The 18142-nt window shown below is 44.8% G+C and overlaps 2 protein-coding genes across 5 annotated transcripts in view; one reads left to right on the top strand and one right to left on the bottom strand.

Annotated features, from left to right (window-relative positions):
• Positions 1 to 2560, top strand: part of usp24 (ubiquitin specific peptidase 24) — a 130749-nt gene extending 128189 nt beyond the window's left edge. For all 3 annotated transcript variants that reach the window (XM_041792324.1, XM_041792326.1, XM_041792325.1), the window contains one exon: positions 19 to 2560. In XM_041792324.1, coding sequence (XP_041648258.1) covers positions 19 to 81 — 63 coding nt within the window. In that variant the 3' untranslated portion in view covers positions 82 to 2560. The remainder of the gene's footprint in view (positions 1 to 18) is intronic.
• Positions 2561 to 6122: 3562 nt separating this feature from the next.
• Positions 6123 to 15492, bottom strand: bsnd (barttin CLCNK type accessory subunit beta). Of its 2 annotated transcripts, none has more exons than XM_041790395.1 (3): positions 15316 to 15492; positions 15173 to 15240; positions 6123 to 6361 (listed from the first exon to the last, which is right to left on the bottom strand). In XM_041790395.1, exons 1-3 carry the CDS (start codon positions 15490 to 15492, stop codon positions 6286 to 6288), a joined length of 321 nt encoding a protein of 106 aa, XP_041646329.1. In that variant the 3' UTR covers positions 6123 to 6285. The 2 variants fall into 2 exon arrangements, with proteins under 2 accessions (XP_041646329.1, XP_041646330.1); XM_041790396.1 differs by having other exon boundaries at positions 6268 to 6361; positions 15151 to 15240.
• Between the last annotated feature and the right edge of the window lie 2650 nt (positions 15493 to 18142).

Here is an 18142-nt window from a genome sequence, read left to right as displayed (position 1 = left end):
CCCTTATCTCTCCCTCAGGGCTCGGAGTCTCCCATGATGCTTGGCGACTCAAAGAGTGACCTGGAAGACGTGGACCCATAGCTCCTCCCTCTGGCGGGATCCCTCCCTCAGGAGCAGCGGCTCGGCTCCAGGTGGCCAAGCGACAGCTGCTCTCTGCTTCTGATTGGTTGGGACATTTAGGACTCCAGAGCGAGCCAATCAGAGCTGTTCTCCTTTGTGATGCTGCGTCAGAGGAGGAGCTTTGAAAACATCAATTCTGTAGTCTGAGAGCCACCGAGGCGACAGCGAGGAGTTTTTATCAGGGAGGGGTCAACATGGACCCTCCCCCATTGGTTCAGAGAGACGGCGAGTGGGGCGGCGGCCTTATGCTGTTTTTATCTGTGTCTGCTCGTGTTCCCGCCGTCTCCACGTCGACAGACCCTTCCTGTAAAGATTGTTTCATAGGTGTAATTTCACTGTAAGATAATATTTTAAATTCTTTCACTGCGCCAAACACTGAGGCGCTCGCCGCTCTAGAGGAACACTCACACCTGTACAGGAACACCTGCACACACCAGGGGGCGTGGCTTAGTCTGCACTTTATAGTCCAGCCCACTACACTTCCTCTCGACCTCCACGCCATCCTGTCTTCTTCTTCTGTTGCTTTTATGATTTAGTGCCACTAATGCAGACGCCTGTTACCTCAGCGCGGTGTAGGGCGGCACGGAGCCTCACCTGTCCTTAAACACAGACCAGGTTCTCACCTGTCCTTATAAGGAGCCGCCATGGTAACACAGACCGGGTCTTTACCTGTCCTTAAACGGAGCCGCCATGTGCCGGTCTGAAACGATCAGTGCCGCCAACTCTTCTTCTGCTGCTGCTTCTTCTGTGCTTTAATTCCTTCTTCTTCTGTTGTGTCTCCTTCCCGTGAGCTCTTTTCTGTTTCTTCCTCTTTGGTTCTTCTTCTTTGGTTTTTTCTTCGTGGACTCCGGATGGATGGACTCTCAGAGGACGACGTTTCTGGCCTTATGCAAAGACGAACTGATCCCAGATCAGCGGCAGACGAGCTCAGGAGCTTCATTTGTTTATGATTTCTGTTTGGTGCCAAGGTTACTCACCAACCACTCACCGCTAACACTAGGACAGAGCGTGACGGCGTCAACACGACGGCGTGAGCGTGTCACAGCGAGCGGGTGGTCTTCACTGTTACCTCCGACTCATCAGATCTCATCAGAGCATCTGTCTGCCTTTTTACTTTCTTTTTTTATGTTTCTTTATTTTGTCTCAAACGTAGCTCTGGTGTCAGCCTGCAGCCGTCACTAACCCCCCCTCCTCCACCAATCACAGGGAGTCTTGAAGTGCCTTAACCTCCTGATCCCGCCTCACCATAGGAGAGCGACACGGTGTCTTCATCATCATCAGGGAAGCGAAAATCATGACAAACGCTGACTGTGTCCCAAACTGCTCACCGTACACCAGGTCCTATAAACTCCATGCTGCTTCCTCTGACGGCAGACCAGCTTTAGGGTCCCTGACCCCTCAGAGCCCTTTAACCTCTGGATCTGTGTCTTTAATAGTCCTGAGGATCAGTTAGGGTCCAGATCTTTGCATTTGAGCTCAAAATATTTCAATTCTATATTTTGTGTTAAAATGTTCATAGTGACTGCCCTCTACAGGCTCAAACGTCTCAGTTATTTTGATCATTTCTGATTGGCTGATCTGGTGCTCTGTGGCGTCATTTGTTGTCCCCACAGAGCCCAACAGTCACCGCCCAATTTTTAAACCATTTACTTCACTAGCAGCGGCTCACAGCTGAAATCCACATTCAACCAATCAGAGACGTTGCTGTGACTCTCTAGGATTGTGGGTAACGTAGTGCTGTTGGCCCAGCTCATATATGAACCATGTTTCTCTTCAAACCAGGTCGATTATGATCAATTTTGTCTTGTATCCTGGTTCCTCCCTTAGCTAGCTCGTGGTCAGTCCACCTGTAATGGTTCTGATATTCTGGCTAACTATCAAATCTAAACGCAGCGTAGACTGAATGATGTGGCTGATTAGGGACAGTTACTCTTTAATGTGACATCAGCTCTGAATCATGTGACTTAATGGTTTCTACATCTCTGTCCAAAGTTTCACTGACCCGCTAGCGTGACGCTGGTATGACCCTTGGTCTATAAATAGAATATACAACTAAAACCATGATTGTTACTACAGCTCTGCCATTAGTCTGATTGTAGCAATGCATTGTGGGTCTGATATCATCTCATTGAAATTCAGACTAATCCTGGAACAATCCTCGGATTATCAAGTACACCAAATATCATCCTATGACCTTTGAACCTTGTACAGACTGGCTATGACGACGGATTTAGGATGTACGGATTCAGTGTGGGACCCAGCAGCAGATTACAACCAGATTAAAATCAGATTATAACCAGATTACAATCAGATTATAACCAGATTATAACCAGATTATAATCAGATTATAACCAGATTACAACCAGATTACAATCAGATTATAACCAGATTAAAATCAGATTATAACCAGATTACAATCAGATTATAAACAGATTACAATCAGATTATATTACAATTTAAATTATAACCAGATTATAACCAGATTACAATCAGATTATAAACAGATTACAATCAGATTATAACCAGATTACAATCAGATTACAACCAGATTAAAATCAGATTATAACCAGATTACAATCAGATTATAACCAGATTATAACCAGATTATAATCAGATTATAACCAGATTACAACCAGATTACAATCAGATTATAACCAGATTAAAATCAGATTATAACCAGATTACAATCAGATTATAAACAGATTACAATCAGATTATAACCAGATTACAATCAGATTATAACCAGATTATAACCAGATTACAATCAGATTATAAACAGATTACAATCAGATTATAACCAGATTACAATCAGATTACAACCAGATTAAAATCAGATTATAACCAGATTACAATCAGATTATAACCAGATTATAACCAGATTACAATCAGATTATAACCAGATTACAATCAGATTATAACCAGATTACAATCAGATTATAACCAGATTACAATCAGATTATAACCAGGTTATTACCAAATTAAAATCCAATTATAACCAGATTAAAACCTGATTATAACCAGATTACACTAATCAGATTATAATCAGATAATAATAGTCATATTATGCAGATTATAAACAGAGTACAGACAGATTATAACAGAAATAATCAGATAATCTGATTATGATGATCAGATTATATCAACCTTGTAACAATCTGAATATGACCAGATTGTTGCCATATGATAATCAGATTATCATAACCAGATTAAATCAATCAGATTCTAACCCAGTAATCTGTCCACTGTTTGACATGAGAACGGCGTGTAGTAATGTCACAGGTGGTGTGGCTCTCTGAGGGGGGTGGGGGGTCTTGATGAGGAGGGCGTGGTTAGATACCCGCCACTCTCAGCCACTCAGACGCAGCGGCATCAGTTAGCTAGGCCTGTTAGCATGTTAGCATTAACCACAGAGCATTTATAAACACGGACCACGGCAGCGTTTGATTGGTCCGTGTTCATAAACCATCTGTGGATTTAACTGGTGAATATTGACAGTGAGGAGAGTTCTAGTCTACGTGGTCACATGATCACATCACATCATCACAGCCTGATTGAGATGAGGGACAACCCTATTAAGCCCTCCCCCCACCCCCCCTCACATTGTTTGCATGTCTGAAGTCTGTCAGAGTTCAACCCCGCCCCCTCCACCAATCCTGTTGGTTTTCTGTGTTTTGGTCATTATTTCTTAGCCCCGCCCACTCTCCGCTCCATCACTGTGTCGATGACCTGAAGAGGAAACATTCAGATGAGTTTAAACCCTGGAGGAGGCGGGGAGACGGAGAGTGAGGGTCAACGTTTGGGGGAGGGAGGAGGAGGAGAGGGGGCGTGGCACATGTCTGCATTTTTCTGTCACTCCTGACTCAGCGATTCTGAGCTGCATGTTTTCATTTCTACATCAGTTTGATTATCGGGAACTTTGATATCAATAAACTGGAATGCAAAACCTTTGTAAACAACGCCTGGTTATTTATTTATTTATTTAAATATACTTTATTCTGATGATATAAATAATTATATAACAGATTAACCTCTGTAAATAATAACTTCTTATTTATTTATTTATTTAAATATACTTTATTCTGATGATATAAATAATTATATAACAGATTAACCTCTGTAAATAATAACTGCTTATTTATTTATTTATTTAAATATACTTTATTCTGATGATATAAATAATTATATAACAGATTAACCTCTGTAAATAATAACTGCTTATTTATTTATTTATTTAAATATACTTTATTCTGATGATATAAATAATTATATAACAGATCAACCTCTGTAAATAATAACTGCTTATTTATTTATTTATTTAAATATACTTTATTCTGATGATATAAATAATTATATAACAGATCAACCTCTGTAAACAATAACTGCTTATTTATTTATTTATTTAAATATACTTTATTCTGATGATATAAATAATTATATAACAGATTAACCTCTGTAAACAATAACTGCTTATTTATTTATTTATTTAAATATACTTTATTCTGATGATATAAATAATTATATAACAGATCAACCTCTGTAAACAATAACTGCTTATTTATTTATTTATTTAAATATACTTTATTCTGATGATATAAATAATTATATAACAGATTAACCTCTGTAAACAATAACTGCTTATTTATTTATTTATTTAAATATACTTTATTCTGATGATATAAATAATTATATAACAGATCAACCTCTGTAAACAATAACTGCTTATTTATTTATTTATTTATTTAAATATACTTTATTCTGATGATATAAATAATTATATAACAGATCAACCTCTGTAAACAATAACTGCTTATTTATTTATTTATTTAAATATACTTTATTCTGATGATATAAATAATTATATAACAGATCAACCTCTGTAAACAATAACTGCTTATTTATTTATTTATTTAAATATACTTTATTCTGATGATATAAATAATTATATAACAGATCAACCTCTGTAAATAATAACTGCTTATTTATTTATTTATTTAAATATACTTTATTCTGATGATATAAATAATTATATAACAGATCAACCTCTGTAAACAATAACTGCTTATTTATTTATTTATTTAAATATACTTTATTCTGATGATATAAATAATTATATAACAGATCAACCTCTGTAAACAATAACTGCTTATTTATTTATTTATTTAAATATACTTTATTCTGATGATATAAATAATTATGTAACAGACCAGCCTTTGTAAACATTCTGGTCCTGCCCACTCTTCCTCCAGACTCTGGGACCTTGAATCCACTTTGCTTGAAGTCCAGTGTGAAGTCTCCACAGTCAGTGGTGATCTGGGCTGCCATGGCATCTGCTGGTGTTGGTCCACTGTGTTTTCTAAAGTCCACAGTCCTTGCAGCCATCTACCAGGACATTTTAGAGACCTTCATGCTTGCTTCTGCTCACAAGCTTTATGGAGATGCTGATTTCATTTTCCAGCAGGACTTGGCACCTGGCCACACTGCTAAAGGTACCAAAAGCTGCTTCAATGACCATGGTGTTACTGTGATTCTGACCTGAACCCCATAGAGGGTCTATGGAAGTTGAGAGACACCAGACCCAACAATGCAGATGACCTGAAGGCCGCTATCAAAGCAAGCTGGGCTTCATTACACCTGAGCAGTGCCACAGGCTGATCGCCATCATGCCACGGCGCATTGATGCAGTAATTCATGCAAAAGGAGGCCTGACCAAGTATTGAGGGCATAGAAATGAACATAATTTACAGAAGCCTGACATTTCTGTTGAAAATATGCTTTTTTTAATTGATCTTATGTAATATTCTAACTTTTTCGAGACACTGAATTTTGGGTTTTCTTTTCTGTAAGCCACAATCATCAACATTTGAAGAAATAAAGGCTTGAAATATTTCACTCTGTGTGTAATGAATCTATATAATATAGGGGTTTACCTTTCAGAAACAAGTGACAAAAAATATTGAACTTTTTCATGATATTCTGATTTTTTGAGATGCATTAGTGTTTACAAATGTGGTCACAGTCAGGATCAGAAACAACGCCATCTACTGGACAAACCCTGAAGTCCGATCTTCATCAACAGCAGGACCCCTGAATAATTTAACGGATGACAGATTGAATTAAAGCTCAGACAGCATCAAACGATCTCTGCATCATCCTGAGGAGTACGGATCAGACCAGGTGCATTGTGGGACAGCTGTGACTCTTCAGGGATTCAGGAAGTGGTCGTGTTCTGCTCGGTGTCTGCCTGCAGAGAGACAGAGGAGAGGAAGTCTGAAATCAAATCAGAGGAAGTGTGTGTGTGTGTGTGTAGGGGTGTGTGTGTGCGGTGGTGGTGTTGTGTGAGCGTTTCCTCCTCGTTTTCTGTTTTTAATCTGCAGTAAGATCAGCTGACCCTCTCAGACTGAACTCTGAACTCATTCAGACTCCAATCATTGACTTGTCTTTATAAAAGCATGTTTACTGTCCCCTCTGATGGATTTAATCTGCATGTTTTGACCTCTATCAGACCAGGATCTGCTCTGATAGTCAGGGAGGAAGTCTGTCAGTAATCAGAGCTTCATTTCCTCCTTTAGTATCTCCTCTATTAGAGCTAACGCTGGAGCATCCTTCACCAGAGGAGAGGAGGACAGATCGACAGAACTGGGCAAGCTCAGCTCATCCAAACCCAGGAAGAAGCACAAATAAGCAAACATTTGCACTTTAGTTAAGTATTCATCAGCCAATCACACCAGTGGATGTCACACCTTTAAACAATTAACACCAGGGGGCAGTCATCACCAGAACAGACCCATGAGGAAACCAAAACGATACAGTTAAGAATAATCAAGGAAACCAAGGATGTTCAAAACACCTGCAGAAAACAGGGCCACCTGTCGGTTGCTCTTTGCCTGGAGAAAGACGACCCACAGTTCTTTGAGTCAGCTGAAAGACGCCGCTCTCACCCATTTTCATTGAGTTAGAGGAATATTTTTAGCCAAACACCAATCATGTGGCTGAATATGAGAGGAGAGTGAGCATGTGTAACTTTAGTTTCAATCCCAGCCTGCACTCAACAGCTCAGCTTAGTCAGCACTATAGATAGTTTATTATATCTGCAGCCATTCATTTGCTCTTATTGCTGCTGTGGCTGTTCTAGAATGTTCCAGCCTTCAGGAAAGTATGAAGCAGGAACAGCACGTGTTCCTGCCTTTCCTCCTAAAAGAATCTCACTGGTACCGTGTGAGCGCTCGGGTCGTTAACAACCATAAGACTGTCGTCAGACTGTAGCGTGAGCGCTCGGGTCGTTTACGACCATCAGACTGTCGTCAGACTGTAGCGTGAGCGCTCGGGTCGTTAACGACCATCAGACTGTAGCGTGAGCGCTCGGGTCGTTAACAACCATAAGACTGTCGTCAGACTGTAGCGTGAGCGCTCGGGTCGTTTACGACCATCAGACTGTCGTCAGACTGTAGCGTGAGCGCTCGGGTCGTTTACGACCATCAGACTGTCGCGTGAGCGCTCGGGTCGTTAACAACCATCAGACTGTAGCGTGAGCGCTCGGGTCGTTAACGACCATCAGACTGTAGCGTGAGCACTCGGGTAGTTTATGACCATCAGACTGTAGCGTGAGCACTCGGGTCGTTAACAACCATCAGACTGTCGCGTGAGCACTCGGGTAGTTTACGACCATCAGACTGTAGCGTGAGCGCTCGGGTCGTTAACGACCATCAGACTGTAGCGTGAGCACTCGGGTAGTTTACGACCATCAGACTGTAGCGTGAGCGCTCGGGTCGTTAACGACCATCAGACTGTCGCGTGAGCACTCGGGTAGTTTACGACCATCAGACTGTAGCGTGAGCGCTCGGGTCGTTAACAACCATCAGACTGTCGCGTGAGCACTCGGGTAGTTTACGACCATCAGACTGTAGCGTGAGCGCTCGGGTCGTTAACGACCATCAGACTGTAGCGTGAGCACTCGGGTAGTTTACGACCATCAGACTGTAGCGTGAGCGCTCGGGTCGTTAACAACCATCAGACTGTCGCGTGAGCACTCGGGTAGTTTACGACCATCAGACTGTAGCGTGAGCGCTCGGGTCGTTAACGACCATCAGACTGTAGCGTGAGCACTCGGGTCGTTAACGACCATCAGACTGTAGCGTGAGCACTCGGGTAGTTTACGACCATCAGACTGTAGCGTGAGCACTCGGGTAGTTTACGACCATCAGACTGTAGCGTGAGCGCTCGGGTCGTTAACGACCATCAGACTGTAGCGTGAGCGCTCGGGTCGGTTACGCCCATCAGACTGTAGCGTGAGTGCACTCGGGTCGCTACGACCATCAGACTGTAGCGTGAGCACTCGGGTAGTTTACGACCATCAGACTGTAGCGTGAGCGCTCGGGTCGTTTACGACCATCAGACTGTCGCGTGAGCGCTCGGGTCGTTAACGACCATCAGACTGTTGCGTGAGTGCTCGGGTCGTTTACGACCATCAGACTGTAGCGTGAGCGCTCGGGTCGTTAACGACCATCAGACTGTAGCGTGAGCGCTCGGGTCGTTAACAACCATCAGACTGTAGCGTGAGCACTCGGGTAGTTTACGACCATCAGACTGTAGCGTGAGCACTCGGGTAGTTTACGACCATCAGACTGTAGCGTGAGCGCTCGGGTCGTTAACAACCATCAGACTGTCGCGTGAGCACTCGGGTCGTTTACGACCATCAGACTGTAGCGTGAGCACTCGGGTCGTTAACGACCATCAGACTGTAGCGTGAGCACTCGGGTAGTTTACGACCATCAGACTGTAGCGTGAGCGCTCGGGTCGTTAACAACCATCAGACTGTCGCGTGAGCACTCGGGTAGTTTACGACCATCAGACTGTAGCGTGAGCACTCGGGTCGTTAACAACCATCAGACTGTCGCGTGAGCACTCGGGTAGTTTACGACCATCAGACTGTAGCGTGAGCACTCGGGTCGTTAACAACCATCAGACTGTCGCGTGAGCACTCGGGTAGTTTACGACCATCAGACTGTAACGTGAGTGCTCGGGTCGTTAACAACCATCAGACTGTCGCGTGAGCACTCGGGTAGTTTACGACCATCAGACTGTAGCGTGAGCACTCGGGTCGTTAACGACCATCAGACTGTAGCGTGAGCACTCGGGTAGTTTACGACCATCAGACTGTAGCGTGAGCACTCGGGTCGTTTACGACCATCAGACTGTAGCGTGAGCGCTCGGGTCGTTTACGACCATCAGACTGTCGCGTGAGCACTCGGGTCGTTAACGACCATCAGACTGTAGCGTGAGCACTCGGGTCGTTAACGACCATCAGACTGTAGCGTGAGCACTCGGGTCGTTAACGACCATCAGACTGTAGCGTGAGCACTCGGGTAGTTTACGACCATCAGACTGTAGCGTGAGCGCTCGGGTCGTTTACGACCATCAGACTGTCGCGTGAGCGCTCGGGTCGTTAACGACCATCAGACTGTAGCGTGAGTGCTCGGGTCGTTTACGACCATCAGACTGTAGCGTGAGCGCTCGGGTCGTTAACGACCATCAGACTGTAGCGTGAGCACTCGGGTAGTTTACGACCATCAGACTGTAGCGTGAGCACTCGGGTAGTTTACGACAGTCAGACTGTAGCGTGAGTGCTCGGGTCGTTAACAACCATCAGACTGTCGCGTGAGCACTCGGGTCGTTTACGACCATCAGACTGTAGCGTGAGCACTCGGGTCGTTAACGACCATCAGACTGTAGCGTGAGCACTCGGGTAGTTTACGACCATCAGACTGTAGCGTGAGCGCTCGGGTCGTTAACAACCATCAGACTGTCGCGTGAGCACTCGGGTAGTTTACGACCATCAGACTGTAGCGTGAGCGCTCGGGTCGTTTACGACCATCAGACTGTCGCCTGAGCGCTCGGGTAGTTTACGACCATCAGACTGTAGCGTGAGCACTCGGGTCGTTAACGACCATCAGACTGTAGCGTGAGCGCTCTGGTCGTTTACAACCTCCGGATGTAGCGTGAGCGCATAAATGGTGTGTAATGGTCGTTGGTCATTAGCAAATCAGTCCCACAGTATGAGCTGACATTCCCGTACTAGAGTCAGCGTGTACGCCCCGCTTCACTGCACAAAGACAGTTAGATCAGAGTTTAATGGGCTAGACCAGGACAGACCTGGACTCTACCAACCTGGATTCTGGACTTGACCCTTGTGGAAACAGGCTGGGCGTCACACAGCTCTCATTTATCTCCCTTTATGGGCGGCCTTGTCTGCACATGGCTGTTCTAGAAAGTTCATGGCTGTTCAACCACCTTCAGGTACAGTGGGGGTCCATGGTCTCTGACACCTTCATTTTGGGGGTCCCTGGTCTCTGACACCTTCATTTTGGGGGTCCCTGGTCTCTGACACCTTTATTCTGGGGGTCCCCGGTCTCTGACACCTTTGTTCTGGGGGTCCCCGGTCTCTGACACCTTTATTCTGGGGGTCCCCAGTCTCTGACACCTTTATATTGGGGGTCCCCGGTCTCTGACACCTTTATTCTGGGGGTCCCCGGTCTCTGACACCTTTGTTCTGGGGGTCCCCGGTCTCTGACACCTTTATATTGGGGGTCCCCGGTCTCTGACACCTTTATTCTGGGGGTCCCCGGTCTCTGACACCTTTGTTCTGGGGGTCCCCAGTCTCTGACACCTTTATTCTGGGGGTCCCTGGGCTCTGACACCTTTATTCTGGGGGTCCCCGGTCTCTGACACCTTTATTCTGGGGGTCCCCGGTCTCTGACACCTTTGTTCTGGGGGTCCCCAGTCTCTGACACCTTTATATTGGGGGTCCCCGGTCTCTGATACCTTTATTTTGGGGGTCCCCGGTCTTTTACACCTTTATTCTGGGGGTCCCCGGTCTCTGACACCTTTGTTCTGGGGGTCCCTGGTCTCTGACACCTTTATTCTGGGGGTCCCCGGTCTCTGACACCTTTATTCTGGGGGTCCCTGGGCTCTGACACCTTTATTCTGGGGGTCCCCGGTCTCTGACACCTTTATTCTGGGGGTCCCCGGTCTCTGACACCTTTGTTCTGGGGGTCCCCAGTCTCTGACACCTTTATATTGGGGGTCCCCGGTCTCTGACACCTTCATTTTGGGGGTCCCCGGTCTTTTACACCTTTATTTTGGGGGTCCCCGGTCTCTGACACCTTTGTTCTGGGGGTCCCCGGTCTCTGACACCTTTATTCTGGGGGTCCCCGGTCTTTTACACCTTTATTTTGGGGGTCCCCGGTCTCTGACACCTTTATTTTGGGGGTCCCCGGTCTCTGACACCTTTATTCTGGGGGTCCCCGGTCTCTGACACCTTTATTTTGGGGGTCCCCGGTCTCTGACACCTTTATATTGGGGGTCCCCGGTCTCTGACACCTTTATTCTGGGGGTCCCCAGTCTCTGACACCTTTATTCTGGGGGTCCCCGGTCTCTGACACCTTTATATTGGGGGTCCCCGGTCTCTGACACCTTTATTCTGGGGGTCCCCGGTCTCTGACACCTTTATTCTGGGGGTCCCCGGTCTCTGACACCTTTATTCTGGGGGTCCCTGGTCTCTGACACCTTTATTCTGGGGGTCCCCGGTCTCTGACACCTTTGTTCTGGGGGTCCCCGGTCTTTTACACCTTAATTTTGGGGGTCGTGGGCTGAAAAGGTTGAGAACCCCAGGTCTAATGTTCTGTTTGCTCATTGGTTTATCATTCATCGTTTCCTCTCAAAAACGAGATGGCACATCTATTAAAGGATTTGGGACTGAAATCCGAAGCAGGATAAAGGAGGAGCTGGGGTGGAGGACGGTTGTAAAAGCAGCTCGGAGGGAGCAGAAAAGAGTGGCGAGGCTAGAGCAGTTTAAATATGTCAGCATGAGATTAGCCAATAGCATGCTTAGAACCAATCAGATGGCTGTCAGCTGATGAGAGCCTGCGTGAGATCAGCTGATCTTCACTAACACTGTACCCTCAGTCTGTGTCACTGTTTTAGGATATTAAAAATGAATGTGTTCAAGTTTTTTAATCTGATTTCTGCTGTCTGGGTGACTGAAGCATGAGAACTCATCGTTTTTTTACCAGAAGAGTTAAAAATGATGAGATAAAGAATCTTAATGCTTCAGCAGACCAGCTGTGTGGAAGGCCCTTTTCTGGTCCAGCATGACTGCCCCAGAGCATAAAGGACTAGAAAGACATGGTCTGGTGAAGAACTGGACTGGTCCACACAGAGTCCTGTCCTCAACCCTATCCAGCACCTTTGGGATGAACTGGAACAGAGATTGTGAGCCAGGTCTTCTGGTCCAACATCAGAGCCTGACCTGACGTCTTCATTTTAAACATTATTCCCCCAGAAAGCCGTAAAGAAGGGAAACTTTTTTGCCCCATATACCATTTTTGACACTTTTCATCCACGTAAACATCCTCTTGTCATAAAATGCCACTTTTTCCTACTTTTTGCCCATTTTTGCAACTCTTGACTGCTTTTTTTACTCATTTTTTTGCCTTGTTTTTGCTACCTGTTGCTCATTTTTTTGTCACTTCTCACCCATCTTTTTTCACTTTTTATTCCCATTTCCAGCCATTTTTTGCTGCTTTTTGACCATTTTTGCCATCTTTAACGTATTTTTGTCGCTACTTTAAGCTGTTTTCGCCACTCTCCACCTCTTAGGCTGTGGCTCTAGCAGAAGTATTCAACAGTTTGGCTCTTTGGTTGAGTAACGTTGCTTTAAGGATTATCAGAGCAGAATAATCAGGTAGTATTGGTAATAAATTCATTACTGAAACCAAATAACTGATTACCTGGTAAAGATGGATATTTAAGAACATTTGCAGACCAAAATATCAAAGATATAAAAATATTAAAAATGTTTAAAATCAGACATAAATGTTTGAAAATATGGTTATGTTTTTTTTAAATCTGAATCTTTATGTGGGTGAGGGTCCACCGAGTGAATAGTTTTCTGTTAGGGGAGGCTCACTCACACACTTTGAAAACCCCTGCTCTACAGGATGAACGGACACACATTCACACAGAAGAGTGGAGGCTGTTAGAGCTGCTAACTCCATATTAGAGCACATGGATGTGAACACAGTGCCTGCTGGTAGAATGGGCAGGCGGCTGAATACTTTCGTCCATATCTGTGTTCCGTCAGCTCTCTCCGTGTTCACTGAGGTCTCTGTGACTCTGTGGTGAGTCTGAATGTTCAGGATGTTTTTAGTACTGAGCAGGAGGCTGTCAGTGAAACTCTGCAGACTGATTTGATCGTCTATCACAGAAATTAACGATCGATTAATGACAGAGAGGGAGGCAGAGTTTAGTGTGGGCAGAAACAGAGGGATTATTTGGAAAGAGGAGAGTGAGGCAGAGATTTACAGGAACCATTAAAGTCCTCTGGTCAGGGCTCCTCGGGGTTTATTATCGACGTCTGTGGCTCAAACAGGAAGCTTTGTCTTCAGCTGAGTGGCCCTAAAGTCCACGCTAAAGTCGGCCTGCTCTGTACTCCTGCCAGGATCAGCAGGACCAGAGACGTTTGCTCTCTCTCCCGGGGCTGCAAGAAAAAAACAGCGTCATTCTTTCCTGGTTAGGGAGTTCTCACAGCTTGTTCTCCACGAATCATCTGGCCAGAACTTTTTTCTCATGGGGGGCTTTTGTGATTGGTCGGAAATTTGAAGTGGGTGTGGTTTAATGCTTAGCATGCGTGACGTGTGCTGCAGTGGGAGGGCCCTATCACAGGAGTTCTGCCCTCGAGTTTCCCATGAAGTATGAAATATGTGTTTTATGGAGCAGGTTTAATCAACCCTCAGGATAAACAGCATGGCAGCTGTCCTCATCAGAGCATACTAACACAGCAGGGGGTCTGTTCTCTCCTCAGTGACAAACGTCACAGGTTAGGGGAAAGGTGTGAATACGAGGAGAAGACAATCAGACTGATCTGCACTGAGAGGATGTTACTGATGTGATCACAGTTTACTTTAAAAACTACAGTTTATCGTTGTTGTGGTAGTTTACCTGCCATCTGGTGAGTTCTCTGTGTTGCTTAATAAAAGAACTGAGTCAAAGAAACAGTTCAGTTTTGGTGCACATCTGCTGATGAGGAACATCCGATCACACCTGGCAGGGTTTATATCTCTGAATTTGAACTTTCTCGACAGGGGAACCTATGATTTGATGATTCATTTTTAATAAATCATTTTCACAGTATTCCTAAAGTAAAATTGTCTTGTTTTGGCTCCTTTTCCATCTACGTTCTCTTGTTTCTAAGGGGTAGGTCTTCAAAAAACATGAGGTGTTAAAGAACAAGGAGGGCCAGGGTCAGGAAACACAACTGATGGAGTGACTTACCTCTGAATACGTTTGCATTAATTAATGTTAACTATCTGCCTCCTGTTAATCTGACACATCTTTACATACTAGTGCTTTAGATCATGTCTATTCAGCATTCCTGCACCCTGAGATCATCTTGTATCTGGAGCATTAATAGACACAGACTTTAGAGACCAGTGAGAGATCCTAACCAGAGAGTTCACCGCGGGTTACAATGTGTTTTCATCATTAATGTTTAACTGCTGTTCACTGGGAGGGAAGCTGTCAGAGTCTGGGTCCCTGTTCTGATCCAGATTCTGCCACCACTATGACTGCTAGTGTGTGTGTGGATATATATGTGTGTGTGTGTCTGTTGTTGTAGTTGTGTTGTTGTAGTGGTGTGGTTGTGTTGTGTTGTTGTAGTTGTGTGGTTGTGTTGTGTTGCTGTAGTTGTGTTGTTGTAGTTGTTTTGTTGTCGTTGTGTTGTTGTCCTTGTGTTGTTGTAGTTGTTTTGTTGTCGTTGTGTTGTTGTCCTTGTGTTGTTGTTGCTGTGTTGCCGTAGTTGTGTTGTTGTAGAAGTGTTGTTTTAGTTGTTTTGTTGTAGTTGTGTTGCCATAGTTATGTTGTTGTCCTTGTGTTGTTGTGGTTGTGTTGTTGTCCTTGTGTTGTTGTTGCTGTGTTGCCGTAGCTGTGTTGTTGTAGAAGTGTTTTAGTTGTTTTGTTGTAGTTGTGTTGCCTTACTTGTGTTGTTGTACTTGTGTACCTTTGGTCTTGTGTGACAGCTTCCTCTCCGTCCTTCAGACTCTCCTGGCTCTCAGGAGCCACAGTGACCTACAACCACAAACTCTCAGTTACAATCAATGCATCTGTTTGACGGTCCAGACTTAGAGGAAAACAGATCTTTACCTTTGGGTAGCACTGGCACATGCTCCATGCTGTCCCCACAGTCACCATGGTGACACCCAGAGCGCTCATGGTCATGTAGACGTGCGGTTTCTCTTGAGTCATGATGAAGAGGCCAACACAGAGCACGCACATGCCTGCAGCGATCAGTCCATATCGGTACGGTTTGCCCTCTGCCATATCTCTAGAGGGTTGAAATGGTGTACATGAAAAGACAAACCGACTGAGACAGACTGAGACAAACTGAGACAGACTGAGACAGAATGAGACAGACTGAGACAGAATGAGACAGACTGAGACAGAATGAGACGGACTGAGACACACTGAGACAAACTGAGACAGACTGAGACAGACTGAGACGGACTGAGACAGACTGAGACAAACTGAGACAGACTGAGACAGACTGAGACGGACTGAGACAGACAGAGACAAACTGAGACAGACTGAGACACACTGAGACGTACTGAGACACACTGAGACAAACTGAGAAGGACTGAGATAAACTGAGACATACTGAGACACACTGAGACGTACTGAGACACACTGAGACGCACTGAGAATGACTGAGACAAACTGAGACAGACTGCGACATGCTGAGACACACTGAGACACGCTGAGACGGACTGAGACAAACTGAGACAGACTGAGACATACTGAGACATATTGAGACGTACTGAGACACACTGAGACAACCTGAGACGGACTGAGACAGACTGAAATAGACTGAGACAAACTGAGACAGACTGAGACAGACTGAGACATACTGAGACAGACTGAGACAGACTGAGACAAACTGAGTGACTGAGACAGAGTGAGACAGCCTGAGACAAACTGAGACAGACTGTGACAAACTGAGACGGACTGAGACACACTGAGACACACTGAGACGCACTGAGACACACTGAGACAGGCTGAGACAGACTGAGACAACTGAGACGGACTGAGACACACTGAGACACACTGAGATGCACTGAGACACACTGAGACAGTCTGAGATAGACCAACAGAGACTGAGACAAACCAAGACAAACTGAGACAGACTGCGATAGACTGAGACAGACTGAGACAGACTGAGACAGACTGAGACAAAGTGAGCTAAACCAACTATGACAAACTGAGACAAACTGAGACAGATCAAGACAAACTGAGCCAAACCAACCATGACAAAGTGAGACAACGCGAGTCGTACCAAGTCAAAGTGAGCGGTGCTGGGTCTCTCTGAGTTTCTGAGTTGTTCTGAGTCTGAAGGTGAGAGCTGGCTGAGCGTTCCACTCTGCTGGTCTTTATAGCCTCCAGGTAAATCTGTTTGTGTGGTAGGTGACCTTCTACCTCAGATGTAGACTGAAGGAGACGTTGTACAGGTTCTGATCAGCTCTGTTTACTACCAGTGACAGTTTAAACTCCATCAGTTTAATCTCCTGAAACAAGGACATCGCTGCTGTCCTTGTTTCAGGTCACACATACAGCAGGAGGATCTGGTTATTGACGAGAGCATGCCCACCTCTGCTACACTAGGTAATAACTAGAAAAGCACTCAGAGAGCGCAGACCTCCGCCATTGGCCCTATCTCCCAATAGTGAAGATTCCTTTAAAAAATTCCAGGATCCATCCCCATCTGCCCCCACCACGGCATTCGCCGATTACTCCCTCCCCTGTGGGGTGGAAACACGGTGAGGCAACAGATGCACTGACAGTCTCACCCATGGTCTCACTGGACGACTGGAAGTCATGGCAGAGGGTGAATATTCCTCTATTCCTCCCAGCATTGTGAGTATTCTTGCTACAATTCGTTGTCTTTCTCTCTATTACGCTTCAAACTCATCTCCTCTACCAGTGTGCATCTTTAAAACTCTATAAACTCCAAAACTTTGAATGGAAACAGCCAGAATGCTGCTGGGATTGAAGTTACTCATGTATATCTTCTGGTGTAAAGTGGTAACAGCACAGACCTCCGCCATTAGCCCTATCTCCCAATAGTACAGAATCCTTTAAAAAATTCCTGGATCCAGATGGTGATCCGGATCACTCCCAAAATCTAATCAGTTCTTCCTTATGCCATTTCTGACATTTCCTGAAATTTCATCAAAATCTGTCCATAACTTTTTGAGTTATGTTGCTAACAAACAAACGAACAAAAGAACAAACGAACGCACCTGAACACATAACCTCCTTGGCAGAGGTAATAATAATAATAATAATAATTATTATTATTATTATTATTATTATTATTATTAGGGCTGCGGGCAGCACTGGAGGGCCCTCACACCCTGGCGCACGTCAGGGTGTGTTCCAACTGTTGGTATGTGGGAAAAGTTTGGTTTTAGCAAACCTTGGCAGTGTGCTGCAGAGCTTAAAAGGTTAAGTACTTCCAGTTGTCAGTCGGGGGATGCTATGGTGGGTGTTTCTATGTAGGCATGTTCAGTGCAATGCTGTTGTCTTGCCAGAGAATTTAAAGAACATAGAAGGAAGTTTTTAAAAAGTAACAAGTTTTTAAGGTCATTTGGCACCTTAAAAAATGCTTTACTTTGAAATTGCGATGAAGCTGGTGGACTTCCTGTTGGGATATGGGCATGGGTCCAAGAGGCTTTTTTGTAGGTCTGATGACGACCTGTAAGCACACCAAAATTCATAAGCCTGGGTTGAAAGGTGTGCAGGGGCTGATTTTTTTTTTGTGGAAACACATAAAAACATAAAAAATCAATGGCACAAATGTTTGACTGACAGAAGGGGGTGCTGTGATGAAGTAATGATATTGATGCATGGATGTATTCAGGACCAGTGTGTGATTATCCTTGCAAAGTTTGGTGAAGATTGAAATAAACACAAAAAA

Source organism: Cheilinus undulatus, linkage group 7 (genome assembly GCF_018320785.1).
Source record: "Cheilinus undulatus linkage group 7, ASM1832078v1, whole genome shotgun sequence".
Taxonomy (NCBI): Eukaryota; Metazoa; Chordata; class Actinopteri; order Labriformes; family Labridae; genus Cheilinus; species Cheilinus undulatus.
The sequence above is the reverse complement of the archived record's forward strand: the minus strand, read 5'-3'. Positions and strand labels throughout refer to the sequence as shown.

What these genes read in the sequence shown, in the direction of transcription:
- bsnd (XM_041790395.1), bottom strand. Translation starts at nt 15,492, where the DNA reads ATGGCAGAGGGCAAACCGTACCGATATGGACTGATCGCTGCAGGCATG. An exon ending in TGTGCCAGTGCTACCCAAAG is followed by an intron (nt 15,241 to 15,315) that starts GTAAAGATCTGT and finishes TTGTGGTTGTAG; the next exon opens with GTCACTGTGGCTCCTGAGAG. An exon ending in GCTGTCACACAAGACCAAAG is followed by an intron (nt 6,362 to 15,172) that starts GTACACAAGTAC and finishes GTCTCTCTGCAG; the next exon opens with GCAGACACCGAGCAGAACAC.